The sequence below is a fragment of the Sceloporus undulatus genome, chromosome 5, assembly GCF_019175285.1.
Source record: "Sceloporus undulatus isolate JIND9_A2432 ecotype Alabama chromosome 5, SceUnd_v1.1, whole genome shotgun sequence".
Lineage (NCBI taxonomy): Eukaryota > Metazoa > Chordata > Lepidosauria > Squamata > Phrynosomatidae > Sceloporus > Sceloporus undulatus.
Genome location: NC_056526.1, coordinates 170,537,698 through 170,554,953, shown reverse-complemented (window position 1 = coordinate 170,554,953; position 17,256 = coordinate 170,537,698). Strand labels below are relative to the sequence as shown.

At 42.2% G+C, this 17,256-nt stretch overlaps 1 protein-coding gene across 1 annotated transcript; it reads right to left on the bottom strand.

The window, feature by feature from the left end:
- Nucleotides 1-1,484: 1,484 nt before the first annotated feature.
- On the bottom strand, nt 1,485-11,827 carry LAMTOR3 (late endosomal/lysosomal adaptor, MAPK and MTOR activator 3). Its single transcript, XM_042468545.1, has 7 exons — nt 11,695-11,827; nt 9,038-9,084; nt 8,321-8,355; nt 5,775-5,833; nt 4,808-4,941; nt 3,036-3,099; nt 1,485-2,259 (listed from the first exon to the last, which is right to left on the bottom strand). Exons 2-7 carry the CDS (start codon nt 9,065-9,067, stop codon nt 2,186-2,188), a joined length of 396 nt encoding a protein of 131 aa, XP_042324479.1. The 5' UTR covers nt 9,068-9,084; nt 11,695-11,827; the 3' UTR covers nt 1,485-2,185.
- Nucleotides 11,828-17,256: the final 5,429 nt, after the last annotated feature.

Sequence of the window (17,256 nt, the reverse complement as noted above, 5' to 3'; positions counted from 1 at the left end):
AGGGATATAAGAAAAAGCTTTCCTTAGAATGGGAAACAAAGGCTGTTTCATGTTGCTGTTAATATCATAGGAACAAGGTCAATAACAAAAAGTTGGCAATCTTAATCTTAACTATTGTGGCTCAGTCTCCATGGAAGACTGAAACTTGGGTGGGGGCAACAGATGTTTCAATGTATTCATTTATGTATTTAACTTCTGCTTTCCTTTCTCACAAACTGGGACCCAAGGCTTTATTGCATGCATCCCCATGACAGGCAGAAGCTTTAAACTGTGTTAAGAAAGGGAACTTTCTCAACATAAAACACAGACTTCTGGCCTTCAAGGTCCCATTTCCCCTTCAACAATCAAAATGACTCTGCTTTTCATTTCAGGATGGAACCTAGAGTAGCTCCAGGGCCCCAGCCACCTTAATCTGGGCTTGACAGCTAATTACTCTCTGGTTTCCATACCCACCACTGTCCCATTCCTAGCACCAGGACAGTAATGTAAGGGGGCAGGGGGGTGTCAGTGTTCATAACAGAGCTGAATTCTGCTGTCTGCACTGGCAGTACTATGGCCTGTTACAGACTGCCAAAATAAAGCTGCTTCGGGTCTCTTTGGAAGTATGCTGTTTAAATTATGCATGGGTCCTAAGAGTCCTGAGGTCGCGCCAAAGCCACACTCCATTCCTAAGCACTGGAGTGCAGCTTTGGTGCAGCTTCCGGATTCTTAGGATGCATGCATCATTTAAACAGCATACCTCCAAAGAGACCCGAAGCAGCTTTATTTTGGCAACCTGTAACAGGCCAATGTAAGCTGCTTTTCAGTCCCATTTGGAGAGAAAAGCAGTATATAAATCAAATAAATCAATTCAATATGTAGGCTTGATTTGGATTTACACCCACGTAAGTCACCTGCAGTATTTTAGAATTTTTGTGCCGATGTATATGTAAAATAGCATTGTAGAGATGTATATATAAAACATATATAGTTAATTTGATATGGCTAAATGCATATTTTTCCACAATGCACACACTAATGACTTAAAACTTCTAGTCATTTCCCAGACAGATGCAACAGGTTCAAGCTCACAGATCTAGTTATATGTTACTTTATACTAATTTTTATAGAAGTATGAATTTCATGGGCAGATATCTGTTCTTAGGCAATTGCCCTTATACTGAAACTCATTTATCATGATCCACATTCATCAAGAACTCTCCCTGTAGTGACCTTAAAATAATATTGAATTAATTCATGAGGAAGTACAAGACAACTGCTTCATTCTATCAAATTTGTTTCTTTCCAGTTTAAGGAAATCATGTTCAGACTCAAACCATAATTTTACTTCTTATTGCCAATGGCATTCTATTAACATATTTTCACAATTACCGTGTTTGTCTCCCCAACACATTAACCTTACCCGAATCTATATTTTTAAAGCACAGTGTGAGTTATACTCATTTACAAGACTGATCCCTTTCTTGCAATGATTAAGCTACACATCTTATCCACTCTCTTTTATTTGGATTTGTTTAAGCAACCCAACCAAAGATAAATACGCCAGCAAAACACCTCAATTATATGTATTCCAACATCAAATTGAAATAGGATGAAGAGTTCAACTAAATAGTTTACAAACTAGTATGAAGAGAAAGCATACTGACTGATCTGATCTCTGTGTAAGAGGTGAAGCAGTACTAAACCAAACTAAGGTGATTTTTTCTTTAAAAGATGGTTAACAGACTCAAAACCTTGGCCAAATTGTTCATTTAGACTATGGTTCCAAGAACCCCCTGGCCAGCATATCCAATTTCATTATTCAAACATTGACATGAGTCACTGATTGTGTATCAACATTAGCAAAACTTTTCAAGGGAGATTTTCCTCCGGGACACTGTGACAGAAGTAGTCCACTGTTTCACAGGGGCTGTGGGTGGCATGTTTTGACCAGACAAGATCTGTGTGCCTGAGATTAACTCCATGGGAGTCATTTAACAAAAGTAGCTGCAGCTATAGCCTCCTTCCCCTGTCACACTGGTATTTCACTACAGATTTAGCACTATGTACAGTTTTAAATTTTAGAATAGTAGGAGAAGGTGGCATATTCTCCCAGACACTCATTACATGGTGGACTGTTGAAAATACTCTTCTGTTTGGTCTGGAAGAGATGTTATACTTGGGTAGGTGGGAGCAGGACATCAAGTTAAGACACCTCCACAACTTGAGACAGTTCTTCAAACAAGGGAGCCAGTTCCTTTTCCAAGCTTACAATCAATCCTACACAAGAAAAGGAATGGAATGAGAGATGGAAGAACAAGATCTGATCATATTGGCTAGAGCCATTTGTAAACATAAACTGCTCTCTCTCATTCTCTCACAAATACACATTTCCACTAAGAGAACTAAAACAACTAAAATGTTACTTCAACTTTTTGTTACAGAAGGAAACACAAGAGGTGAGGGCATTTTCACAGCTGAGAACAGGCTAAATGCTATGCAGAGGTACTGTACGATTCAACACTAGCCAAAGAACAGCCTTTGTTTCCCTTCCTGCACAGTTGGGATCAGATTGCTCCGAACACCAAAGCAGTGGTATCTGCCCTCTACTGTGCTTTAGGGGAATCTCCACTGCTTCTTCTTTTTCAAGGTGGAGGAAGCACTAAGAAGGGGATGGAAAGGAGGTAGACCTTGCACGTCATATGAAGGGCTACTGGCCCAATCTCCTTATACACAGATTTGTTTTGCCAGCTTTGTCAGCAGGAGTTACAACAATGAGCTTTCTGTTCTGACTGTTGGTGTGATTTGTCCTTCTCTGTCCCTTAACTTTGCCACAGGATACAGGTATGGTTACTTTGTTAAATGCATCTGCATGGGAGAGAAAATACCTGCCAATTTCATACAACCTATTTTTACAGCTTTTTCTATTGCTGTTTTAATAGATTTTTAAAACAGATATTTCTAGTTTTTCAAAAGAAGTCTGCATGCCTCACACTTCAAATCTGGTAAATTGGATATTAAAGACAGCAAGTGTTTCTTTGATGTGTAAAACATACCTGTATTGGCACTGCTGCTAGCAATAAAGCTCACCACCAGAGGTAACCTATTGAATTGAACCACCTAAAAGAAAGGGGGAAATGATTTAAACATCCAACATGCAGCAAAAATTGTGGCACATGGAGTTCATGGAAATATTACATTAATGATAATCAGATCCAGAGCAAAATTAGATTGGATACAACTAGCTATTTTCAGTTGATCTTCCACTCAAATGAATTGTTCTGAATATGTCCTATTCAACCTGGGCTGGGAATCATACAGCATTTGGGCTGCCTGCATCCCTAAGTCTCCAAACTGCAGTCCTTTATTATCTCAGCATTCTTGGTATGTAACAAAGATATACCCATGTCAATCAGATTTTCTAATATCAAAGTTTGCAGCTGAATCTTGGTGTCAAAACTGCAGACCTAACAATAAGGTGCACTTGCAGCAGCACAACTTGGTCTTCAAAAAACAAAAACAAACCAACAAACAAACAACCCACCTTTAATTCTCTTGTCCCCTATTCTACTGGTGCCTCGGTACTCTATCCTTTCCTCTTTCTGTTGTTGCTATTTTCATTTCCTTTCCCCATTGCCTTGTTCTTTTTCCTACTTCCTTCCTCAGAAGATGAAAGAAGAAAGGGAGATGCAAAAAAAAAAAAATCCTTGTTGTTGCTGCCGCTGCCGCCACCACCACCAGCTAGTTCACTGCAGACTTATCTACTTCCTACCTGTGGGGTTTCAGCCTGTGGTACAAACATTTCCCTAGTCCTGCTGGGGCTCTGAAAACTCATAAGCAGAATGTTGGCACTGGTGGCAGCAATAAGGACATTTTTTTGTCTCCTCCATCTTCAGCAGGGAGGGGATGATGGTAGCAAGGACAGAAGGAGGACAGCAGTGGCAAGGGGAATGGAGTCAAGTGGTGGTATGGCTCACACAAAATCAGCAAGTCCTACAACTGGGCCTCCAACCCCCAACATATTTTTGTTATTGTGAACCGCCTTGGAGTCAATTCTGACCCACGATCCTGTGGATGAGACATCTCCAAGACTCCCTATCTTCTACTGCTCTGCTTTGGTCCTGTAAATTCATACCCGTGAGCTCCATAATAGAGTCCATCTATCTAGTATGTGGTCTCCCTCTCTTTCTACATCCCTCCACCTTTCCTAGCATTATTGTTTTTTTCTAGTGAGACATTCCTTCTCATGATGTGAGCAAAGTATCACAATCTCAACTTTATCATCTTGGTTTCCAGGGAGGCTTCAGGCCTGATCTGCTCTAGTACCCATCTGTTTGTCTTTTTGGCTGTCCATGGTATTCTTAGCACTCTTCTCCAGCACATTTCAAATGAATTGATTTTCCTCCTATCCACTTTCCTCACTGCCTAGCATATACCCATCACTATATTAAATACACAAACTGGACATAACCTGCTGTATATCATCAAGTCAACCTCTCCCAGCTTGCTTCTTTCTGTGGTGCAGACAGATGCAAAACATACTTAGAAAGTCACCCATACAGTACTGAATAAGATAACAATGAGAAAACGGATACCCATGAAACAAAAACCTCTATGTTTCACAAAAAACACAGTGCATCAACAGTCATTTAAACTGATCAATGGTGAAGAAACATCTAAGAATATTCTGAATCTTGGGCAAAAGCTTCTGAAATAAATAGAGCCCAAACAGATGTGTCTGCCAAAAAACAAAAACACTCCCAATAGAAAACTTCATCCTGTCACTTTGAAATCTACTCCTTAGGCAAAGCTTGAGCTAACAGCTTACCTGGTAAGTATTGTAATAACAGATGATACTCTTGTTTTTGGAAAGCCCCAGTTTGCTGCCCTGGTCGGTTGCAAGTGCAAAGGTTGATAAGAAACCAGGTCGAAGAGCATGCTCTGGAGCATTATCATTGGCAACTAGAACAAGAAAAACACTTTTTATCTGGCCTCTAACTCTTTAAAATTAGAAGAACAATGCTGTATTGTGGCATTTGAAAGCAGTAAAGTGTACCCTATATGCTATGATCTTGCAACAAGATGGCACAACAAGATAGGATAAGGGAAGGCAAGGAACATCACTATGTTTGCATTAAGACATGCTAGAGTTTGGAAGAGTTACTGTTTTTGAACTTTTCCAAGCTCTCATTATTACAAAGTTGGGTTCATGTCAGTCTAGCATGATGAACTTTTAACTTGAATTCTAGCAGTTAAAATGTCTTCTGGCACATTCTGATTTCATAAACCAAGACCTGTTCTTAGGCAGGTTCTAAGAACTATTGCATTATATACAGTTTGGCATTCAGTGTGAGTTGCTTTCAAGTGTTGCTGGTGTACCACAAAGGGGTATCAGTTCATATCATTATGTCAGTTCAAAACGCAAAGGGAATTTTACACATAGCTTCCTCAAACTGAGTCTTCTTTTTCACTCATACTAGTCAGAAAAATGTGTCATGGTTGATGAGTGCATGTTTGTAATTCCTTATGACCTATGCTCACAGTGGAAGCCCACAGTTCAAACTTATGAGTATTCAAACTCATGAGTGTGTCCACACATACTGAATTATACTGAAAACAGACCCCAAGAATTGGCACTCACTAGAAAAGATTCCAGCTTACAGCTATGAGAAGTGACATCATTCCTTCTTTTTGTCTATTTAAATTTTGGTGGAAATGTTGCTTCTCAGCAAACACTCAATTTGTGATAAGATATTGGGATCCATTTGTCCTGGCAGACCATAATTATTCCTTACCTTTGATAACAGGCACACCGTCTCTGTCAGACACTACAATGGCATGAAGACCTTCAACACTGGAAAAACAAAATAAACCAATTGCTCAGCAACCTGTCTAAAAAGACTATTTGACATTGATGCTAGTATCTTCTTTTTACTCCATCAATCAATTATAACCTAAGACAATATTTTAAAGATAGTCAATACACTGCAGGATGGGACAAGAATTTATTATTTTAAAAGTCATTATAAAGACCTCACTTCAATCAAGACATCTTGAAGTCTCATCCAGGTTCCTGGAAATAGTTCCAGAAAATAGCTTGATGTGGGGACAATATTTTTATTTATTTAGAGAATTTATACCCTGCTGTTCAGCCACAAAGACTCTCAACTCAGAAAAGATGGCCTACTGAATTTTTTGGGAAACCCACTTGTTTGTACTGTTTATTTATTTAATGTGTTTTTATTTTGCTTCTCAGACTTAAAGTGTCCAAGGGTGGATTATGTATAAGCAACAGAAGACAGTCCCTGCCTGCAGGCTTGCAATTTAAAAGGATAGGAAGAGGGGGAAATGGTAAAGAGTGTGCAAATATCCTTTCAGTAGGACTGGTAGCATAGCCCTGCTTCTCACTCCCCTCTCTCTGTCTGGTGCAGAATGCTGAAGTGGCTGCCATATATTCTACTCAGCGTTTCATGCAGAAAGAAGTGTAATAGCTTCATGCTCAGCTTTGAATGCCAATGCCTTTAATGCTGCCTAACATTAGCATGCTGGGTCACTAAATGGCTGTTGTGCTCCAAAGAATTTTGTGCTATGGTAATAGACAGAAAGCATTCCCATATTCACATGACTGTCTTATGTTCAAGTACTACAGATTCTTTCCCAGCCCTTGACAGTGTACTTCCAATTTACATCACATATTTCAGAGGATCTTCCTAAACATTCTAGGTAAAACTTGTAGATTTGGGATACAGCCAGGAGGGGAAGGAGAGAAAAGCAGTAGTGAGTTGAAACTTGGGTTTTTCTGACTACTGAAATAACCAAAACCACAGATGCAGTCAGTGCTGGTTTTCTGTTCTCTTTTTCTAGCAAAGAGCCCCAGAGGCTGCTTATTCATTATTTGAAACTCCACCAACTTAAACACATTTCCTGTTGCTATTGTTAAGTGCCATCAAGCCAGGCTTCAATTGATGGTGATGCTATAAATAACAGATCTCCAAGTGCTACAGTCATTCACAGCTCTGTTCAAGATTTGTAAAACTTTGTCCATAGCTTCTTTTATTGAGTTCATCCATCCACAATGTAGCCTTCCTCTTTTCTTGTCTTCCACTTTACCAAGCATTTTCATACTGTCTAAGGAGTTATGTTGTCATGATGTGCTTACATTACAATACAATACTCATTTTGGCTTCTAGTGAGAATCCCAGCTTTATTTGCTCTCAGAACATTTATTTGGGTTGTTTGTCATCCACAGAGCTTTCCTCTAGTACCACATTTCAAATGGGTTGATTTTTTCCCCTGTCTGCTTTCTTTATCACACATAGCAATGAAGAGTATTATGCCATGAATGATCCTGCCTTTGATCGTCAATTATCTTTACACATGGGATGAAGGGCCTGTACAGACCAGCTCTTTGTGCCGGCCTGTGGATGGGGTTAGAGTGCAGCATCAGCATGATGCAGCATCGAAGGGGCATCACAAAGCCATGCCGCCACGCCTATGGCACCCTTTAGAGGCCGCAAAAAGGAGCCACTTTTTGCGGCTCCCTTTTGCACTCTCTGGAGGCTAGATTGGGGCCACAGTGTGCAATTGCCACGGCCACGATTTGGCCAGTAAAGGGGTGGCTACATGCCGCCCATCTGTACAGCCCCTTTATGTATTTTCTTCCTGTCTCCCCTTCCAAATCTAAAAGTTTCCTTTTGATTTCTTGACTACAATCTCCATTTTGATTCATGACTAAGCCAAAGTATAGAAAACCTTTAACAATTCCAAATTTCCTTCAATTTATTATTTTTGTTTTCTTAATATTCAGCTTTCCCTCTGATTTTGCATTTTCTTCTGTAACTTCCATCAGTAGTTGTTCTAAGTCTTGGCTATTTACTGCTTACAATGTACATTGGAATTCTATTGGTTTGTCCCAACTGGAGCAGACCCACTTAATCAAATTAGGTAAACTCCGTGGTTTCAATGGCTCTACGCTGGTTAGGACTAACAATAGATTGGCTAGTGCTTGTGAGACAGTTCAGCAATATCTGGAGGGCTGCATGAATTCCATTTCTGAACTATGGTCAAAAGCCTATGGTAGTTAGTCCACAACACCAGAAGAAGCAGGGCAGGCAGATGGAAATGTACTAGGAATTTCTAGCATTTCATGTTGATGTTCCTTAGTCTGTTGTTTAGATGTCTGTAGAGGCAAGAATTTTGCAAAATATCACTGAAGAACATTAAATCCTACTAATTGCTGCCTTCATAATCATTACTGATTATGGGGTCAGAAATCTGAATACACATTTACTGACAGGTGTAACTTGGAAATGCAGAAAATAGATCTCAGTAAGTACTTTACCTTGGCAGCTTTTTGTACAGGAACCTTTTTAGTTCCTAGAAACAGAAAAAGCAAAGACAGCATATTTTTAAGCTACTGATGTCACACATAAGAGTATCTCTATTTCATGTATATTAATTTAAACAAGGGTCCCCCACCTCTCTTTTGGAACCTAAATTAATTAGGGCACAGGAATGAGGAAACTTTTTCTTCTGTCAATGGCTGCATTCCCTCAGAACCTGTTAGAGGTCATCCGCTACTCACAATTAGTAAGGCCTGAGCCACAACTGGTCTGGACTAGTCTGTTCTCTCACCTCCCCTCTCTTTAAGAGCTCCTTTTTTCTTCCTCCTTCACCACCCAAATGACTGGCAGAAGAAAGGACTGATAGTCTGGTGTAGATCTCTAGCAAAGTTACTTTTTGAGATTACAGTTTCCAGAATCCTTGGGGGATTGTGGTAACTGTAGTCCCCAAAAACAACTTTTCAAAGTTTTGCTGTTGCCAGAAAGCTTAACTGATCACTTGTAGAGGGCTTCTGCAATCAGGTTACCCAAGCCTGATCCAGAATAAGCTACTCCTTCTGTTTCCAGGAATCTGAGTGCTCCATAAACTGCACTGAGAGTGGACATTTTGATGTCTACTCTTTAAAAACAGTATGATGGTAGAAAAGTCAGAATCCTGTCAAGGCACTGTCCGGCTAGTTGCTGCAAACATGAGTAACAGTGATAGTTATACTTACATCTGCCATGTTATCAAAAATAATGATCATATAAACTGTCCAGATCACTAGGAAAACAAATAAACAAATCAAATCAAATTACACACTTTGTGACAAGGCAATAAAGCAGAGAAAATTTTCAATTCAACTTTCAAAACTCTACCCATATTTATTGGGTGAGAATCACAATCATAGGGCCTTATTTAGGAACTCAAAGCCTACTATTGTAGGCACTCTGCATGAGGGCAACTCTTCAAACCTTAGCAAGTTCAGTTTGGAAGCAGTTGAACATGTGAAGCCCAAATCCCAAACATGGGATTACATGCCCTGAAACTTCCCAAACTGCAATTATAGTACATTTATTTATTTTCATTTATTAAACCACTCCTAACCCCCCTTATCACAGGGCCATGTCAAATATGAGAAACCAGAGTCAGTGACGTCACACAGCTACCTAAGATCCAACTCTTTCTTGTGGCTACACAGTGTCAAATAGTAATGAAAATAAGACTTCAGATTCTGCTGCTCTGATGTGTCTAATAGCAATCCCTATGTTATACAACAGATATCTTGAAATTTTAGGATGGAAATCTATGTTCTGAATGGCAGCCCCACTAAAGGGAATTGCAAATTGTGCCTGTGCTGGATAGGGCTGAACATCTGGAGAGAATTGCACACTGCTGTCTTGCACCACTGGCTGTACTGGCGAGGGCTGATGGGAAATGCAGTCCAATAACAACTAGAGAGTCACACATTGACTATCCCTATTGTACCTGTTTTGATAGTCCTGAATTTGCAAAACAGGCCATAGAGCTAGGCTGGAGATCATGTGCCCCTCCATATATTGTTGGACCACCATTCCCATCAGTCCTGGATAGCACAGCTAAGGAGAAGGGATGGTGGAAAGTCCATTTAGAGCAGCGGTTCTCAACCTTTGGTCCTCCATTTGTTTTGAACTTCAGATCCCAGAAGCCTCAGCCAACTTGACCAATAGTCAGGAATTATGGGAAATGAAGTCCAAAATATCTGGAGGGCCAAAGGTTGAGAACCACTGATTTAGATAAAAGTAGAGACCCAAAGCTGCCCACATATTGGGTAAATGTGAAGGCAGGTTTACTGCTTTTGAAGCACACAAAAACAATGGATGGGGAAGTAACACTAGCTACTATGTATTTTTTTGCTGCTGACATTTGGTAACATTTATTATGAAATCAAAAACTGTCATTTATCAGTAATACTTCAACCTAACTCCACATTGTCATATCCTCGAATGATATTTAAACCAATTATGCAGTGTTGCCATTAGACTGTTGTAACAGGCTGAACATGGGCAACAATACCAGAAATTATAACCAGTTCAGAAGTAGATGAGGCAACCAATACAGGTTGTTCTGGCTTCTGTTGCGTGTTCAAGTAACATATAGAAAGCATACTGCTTGACTGATTTTCCCATGCAAAACTCATCAGTTTCTGCTTCCATATTGGACTGGCTAATAGGCCGCACGCTTAAGACAGGGATACTGTATTTTCAAAAAGCAAGGGTTCAGCTCCAGGAGCCAGTTTCGCCTATGACTTATTTGGAACCTTAGAAAAACCAGCATTTCATTACAACGTAAACTGAAAAAACATGTAGCTAATAATCTGCAATTTGGTTCAGCACTGAAATAACTGCATAACAATTTTTGCTGTAATCTTGGTACAAGAGGTCTTCTGTATTTGGGTTTTTTCAGATTTTGGAATACCCTTATTTGCATATACATAATGAGCCATAATGAGTCTGGAGAGGGACTGTGGTCCAAAACACACTGCAGAAATAATCCAGTTTGAGATGCTAGGGAATCCTGGGAACTGTAGTTTTGTGAGACATTTAGCCTTCTCTGTCAGAGAGCTCTGGGGCCACAATAAGCTACAATTCCCAGGATTCTGCAGCACTGAACCAGAGCAGTTAAAGTGGCCTCAAACTGGATTATTTCTGCAGTGTGTTTTGGACCTGTGGATCTATGAAATGGTGGGAACCCAAGTGTATAAATCCCGCCGTTTCGCCAATCCTCTTGCGTCTCTCTAGTCTTACGAATACAGTGCAGATACGTAGCTCAGAAAGTTTTGGATGCTGTAGGAGAGAGACTAGATAAAGAGAGTGGAAGGTAAGGAGCAAGAAGGATTATGGGCGTTACAGTACTTTGGCTGCAAAGGCACCCACTGTATGAAAGCAACAACGCCTGAAGGGGCATCACCCCAAAAGATCCTCCTGGCCACCTTCCCCAATAAAGGGATCCCTGTTGGGTGGATTATGGGTGTGACAGTACTTTGGCTGCAAAGGAAACCACTGCATGAAGCCAACATTGCCTGGAGGAGGGCCACCAGCCCTATATCTCCACCCCAAAAGACCCTCCTGAACACCTGCCCCAAGAAAGAAACCCCTCCTGAGTGGATTATGGGTGTTACATACTTTGGCTACAATGGAAGCCACTATATGAACCAAGCAATGACTGAAAGGGCATCAACCCAACATCTCCACCCCAAAAGACCCTCCTAGCCACCTTCCTCAATAAAGGGATCCCTGTTGGGTGGATTATGGGTGTGACAGTACTTTGGCTGCAAAGGAAACCACTGTATAAACCCAACAGACCCTCCTAAACACACACACATATATATGTATGTAGATATATATTACCAACCTTCTCTTTTTCCGGGCTCCACGTCTTATTAGACCTGCCAGCAGCGTCCCCTTTAAACCTCTGGCATCATGTGACAGGCAAAAAGCCACTGCTGTCACGTGATAAGAGAGCCTCCCTTCTTCTTCTCCCTCACTTCCGGTCTGGAGTCCTGGGACTTCCGGAGAGCGAGAGGAGGGAAAGAAGGGACAGGGATTGCCAAACGTTGGTCCTCCAGAGGTTTTGTTTTGGACCACAGCTCCCAGAATTCCTGGCCTTTGGCCAAGATGACTGAGGCTTCTGGGAGTTGGAGTCCAAAACACCTGGAGGACTAAAGTGTGGGAACCATAGGAGAGAGAGAGGGTTTGGTGGGTTCCTCTTTGCAGCCCATTTAATAAGGCTTTTTTTTTCTTTTTTAAAAATGTGGCTTTGGAAAAGTTACTTCTGGAAATACAGTCTGAGACTAACCAAAGTGCATTCAAAAACACACAACACAAAACAACAACAGAAGCACCTTGGAGACTAGCAAAAAGTACCAGACACAACTACATTCATCCCCCACCCCCCCAAATAAAGCTGAAATAAACTGATTTTCCCCCCAGACTTAACACAGAGCTGTGTCTTTGGGTTCTTGAAAAGCAGAAACTCAACCCTTAATCTTGTATTATTATGGTTATTGTTATTAATCTGGGGTCTATGGTGGATTTGGGAGGGTGGGTTTGTGGGAGATTTTATTGTATTGCATTTATATTTTAATGTTGAAAGTCGCCTCGATCTCATTGGATATAAATAAATATTATTATTATCATTAATAGAAGATAAATCAGGCTAAGTAAGGCATGGAGTTTTTTATATCCCTATAACGTGGCACAGTCAGGGTGACCAGTCATCCTCCTTTTCCAGGACACGTCCTCCATTTCAACCTTCTTTCCAGGAGGAATTCCAAAATGTCCTCCATCTTGAGCGTGGCTAAGAAGCATGAATTCATATTGATATGACTGTGTCGTGCTTTTGTTTGATTGTGGCCTCCCATTTTTCTTGCACATCCTACATTTTGCAGCACCTCGTCCTCCTTTGCGGTCACCTGCTGGACTGCATAGTGGTTTGTGTTGGACTAAGCGGTCAGGGTGCCCAGATGTCCCAACTGCTAAGAAGGACAAGGCACCACAAATTGTAGGTCATGCATCGGGAAGACATTCCTGAATAAAAGCCAAAAACACTCATGTATAAATATAAATTCATGCTACTTAACTTAGGCATGGTCAAAATCATAGAATTACAGAGTTGGAAGAGACTACAAGGGCCCTCCAATCCAACCTTATTCTGCCATGCAGGAAATCAGAGTCAAAGCATACACACACACACACACCAGAGACAGCCATCCAGCCTCTGTTTAAAAGCCTCCAAAGGAGGAGACTGCACCGCACTCTGAGGGAGTGTCAGCCTCCACAGGCTGGTGTTAAAGCCAGCCTCACGGCATGATGATGCTCTGATGCCGCCATTAAGCTGTGTGCCTGACCACATGATGGGCGGTGTCATGGTGCTCCTTCGGCACAGCGTCCAGATGACGCAGCACCAAAAGAAGTGCCAGAAAGTGCTGTGGCAGCGGTGGCAAAAGGCTCCCTTTGCTTTTTGTGGCTCCTTTTTGCGCCACAGAAATGCCAGATCAGTAACTACTAAGGGTCATATAGACCAACCCTCTTCGGCCGTGCAGGAATACATAGGATCCTAGAGGTGGAAGTTACTACTCAGGGCCATATAGGCCGACTGTCTTCGGCCATACAGAAATACATAAGATCCGAGAGCTGGAAGTTACTACTAAGGGTCATATAGACCAACCCTCTTCGGCTGTGCAGGAATACATAGGAGGATCCTAGAACTGGAAATTACTACTAAGGGGCATATAAACCAACCCTCTTTGGCCTTTCAGGAATACAGATAATTCCAGAAAGTGGGAAGGGAAAGGATTAACTGGGATAATTGGGATAATTTGCAATGGAAAGAAGCTGAGGACAAAGGGCAAAAAAGAAAGAGAAACTGGTACATTATTAAAAGCAGGTGAGAAATTGGGAAGTCAGAAGGTTTGAAGGAAAAACACAGCAAAGTGCATGAACACAGAAATTACTATTTAACACAACCATTTTTATTATACAATAACAATAGTAGTATTGGGCAGAGAGGAGGGTGGCAACAGCAGCAGGGCCATGCCAGTCTCAGGCAGCATCAGAGATCCATCCTCATCCTCTGCCTCTGGCTCCAGGAGTCTAGTCCTGGATTATTGGGAGCCCTCCTCTTTCATGGGAAGGGAGGGAGGGAGAGGGGAAGGGAAGAAGGGGGGAAAGGGAAAGGAGGAGGGGAAGAAGGGAAGGGAGGAGGGGAAGGGGAAGGGGAAGGAGGGAAAGGAAGGAGGGAAAGGAGAGAAGGAAGGGGGAAGGGGGAAGGGGAAGAAAGGAGGGAAGGGGAAAGAGGGAAGGGAGGAGGGAAAGATGGAGCCATGGCACCTAAACCAGTGTCAAGCTGCATGATTTCTACAGTGCAGATGCACCCAAAGTTAAACCCACACTGGAAACGTGGGCTGTATCTACACTGCGGAAATGAATGCAGTTTGACGCTGCTTCAAGCGCCGTGGCTCAGCGCTACAGAAAGCCTGAGATGCGTAGTTTTTGTGAGACGGCTTTGGTGCCACAGCAAACTGGGCATCCCAGGATTTCCATAGGATGGAGCCCTGGCAGTTAAAGCGGTGTCAGACTGCATTGATTCCCACCTTTCTCCCAGATTGGGACCCAAGGGGGCTTTCAACAGATATACACACACACGTTAAAACAACACTTTAATTTAGGGATCCAAGAGCAAGAATACATAGGGTCTTAGAGCTGGAAGTTACTACTAAGGGCCATATAGGCTTACCCTCTTTGGCCGTGCAAGAATACATAGGGTCTTAGAGCTGGAGGTTACTACTAAGGGTCATATAGGCCTACCCTCTTCAGACATGCAAGAATACAAAGGGTCTTAGAGCTGGAAGTTACTACTAAGGGTCATATAGGCCTACCCTCTTCAGCCATGCAAGAATACATAGGGTCTTAGAGCTGGAAGTTACTACTAAGGGCCATATAGGCCTACCCTCTTCAGCCGTGCAAGAATACATAGGGTCTTAGAGCTGGAAGTTACTACTAAGGGCCATATAGGCCTACCCTCTTCAGACATGCAAGAATACAAAGGGTCTTAGAGCTGGAAGTTACTACTAAGGGTCATATAGGCCTACCCTCTTCAGCCGTGCAAGAATACATAGGGTCTTAGAGCTGGAAGTTACTACTAAGGGCCATATAGGCCTACCCTCTTCAGCCGTGCAAGAATACATAGGGTCTTAGAGCTGGAGGTTACTACTTAGGGCCATATAGGCCTACCTTCATTGGCCGTGCAGGAATACATAGCATCCTAGAACTGGAAGTTATTACCAAGGGTCATATAGACCAACCCTCTTCGGCCGTGCAGGAATACAGATAATTCCAAAAAGTGGGAAGGGAAAGGATTGATAACTGGGATCATTTGCAATGGAAAGAAGCTGAGGACAAAGGGGGGAAATAGAAACTGGTACATTTTCCCCCCAGCTGAGAAATTGGGAAGTCAGAAGGTTTGAATAAAAATCACAGGAAAGTGCATGAACACAGAAATTACTATTTGATATAACCATTTTTTATTATACAATAACAATAGTAGGACTGTCTTTGGCCAGCCTTTTTGGACTCTCTGCTGCTGGTTTTGCCTCCTTTATTTATTTATTTATTTAGGTATTTATATCCCGCCCTTCAGCCCTAATGGCTCTCAGGGCGGCTTACAATATTATTTTAATTATTTTTAATCAGACAGTTCCCTGCCCTCAGGCTTACAATCTAAAAGACACGAAACAAAGGAGAAGGGAATGATGGAGGGAAAGGGGATGAGGTCCAGTGGTTCTTCTCTCCCTCTAGGGCCTGGACCAAGGCAGATGGATTGGAGGGAGGGCTCTTCCAGGCTAGTCCTGATGGAGCTGGACTTGCCTGGCGAACTCCCTCTCAGGCCAGCAGATGGCAGTTGTGTGTGGGGGGGCTCTTCTTCTTCTTCTTTTCCTCCTTCTTCCCTCCTCTTCCTCCTCCTCTTCTTCCCCTCTTCTTCCTCCTCCTCTTCTTCTTCCCCTCTTCCTCCTTCTTCCTCCTCTTCTTCTTCCTCTTCTTCTTCCCCCCCTCTTCTTCTTCCCCCTTCCTCTTGTTCTTCCCCTTTCCCTCCTCCTCTTCCCCTCTTCCTCCTCTTTTTCTTCCCCTCCTCCTATTTTTATCTTTTTCTTACTTTTCTTCTTTCTCCTCCTTTTCTTCTTTCTTGTTCTCATTCATTTTTCTCCTCCCCCTTCTTCCTCCTCTGTTGTTGTTGTTTTTGTTGTGTACCTTCAGCTCCTTTCCAACATATGAGGACCCATTGAAATGCCCAAATGTGCTTTGTGTGTGTTTTGGAATGGAGGGGGGGGTGGCTTGGCCAGAAAGGGAAGTACATTTCTGCCATCTGTCTAGGAGTAATGGCAAAATATCCTCCATTTTGATCATGCCTAAGAAACATGCATTTATATTAACATTTTTTTAAAAATCATCAAATTTCTTGCATGTCCTCCATGTTAAAAAAGTGTCCTACATTTAAAAATTTGTCCTACATTTGTCCCGGTTTGGAGGTCCTGACTTATGGCAACCCTAGATCAGGGGCGCAGCATGTAGTTGCTGCGGCCCCAGTCTGAAGCTGAAAGGGGTGGCCTGTTTAGCCCCCTAGTTCCACTGTCAAACAACCCTTCTTGTCAAGTACTTCTTCCTCATGTTTAGGTGGAATCTCTTTTCCTATAGCTTGTATCCATTGCTCTGTGTCCCAGTCTCTGCAAAGCAGAAAACAAGTTTCCTCCAGCCTGAATATGACACCCCTTAAAATATTTAAACAAGGCTAGTATCATATCACCTCTTAATCGTCTCTTCTTCAGGCTAAACATCCCCAGCTCCCTAAGTCATTCCTCATAGGGCATGGTTTGGTCACCCTCATCTGGACACACTCCAGCTTAGCATCCTTTTTGAATTGTGATGCCCAGAACTGGATGCAGTATTCTAGGTGAGCCTGACCAAAGCAGAATAGAGTAGCACTATTATTTCCCTCAATCTAGACACTAGAGGACATTTTGAAATTTCTCTTGGACAGAAGGTTGAAATAGAGGACATGTTCTGGGGATTTTAGTTTTGGGAGGCATTTCACCTTCTCTATCAGAGAGCTGTGGTGATACAACAAACAATTCCCAGACTTCCACAGCATTGAGCCATGGCTGTTCAAGTGGTGTCAACCGGGATTATTTCTGCAATGCGGATGCAGCCTAGAAAGCTTCCCTCCAGGGTGCAGATCTCAAGAACCACCTTCTGCATGTTTGCACAATAAATGTCTTTTGTAGCTTGGTCATAGCTTCTCCACACCAAGCAGTAGAATGGACTACATTCATGCCTCTCCTCCAGGGTACAGTAAACCGAAGAACATCCAAGGCTGGGGCTTCTTCTGCTTTTCAGCTAAGGCCCAGGCAGCTTGTGAATG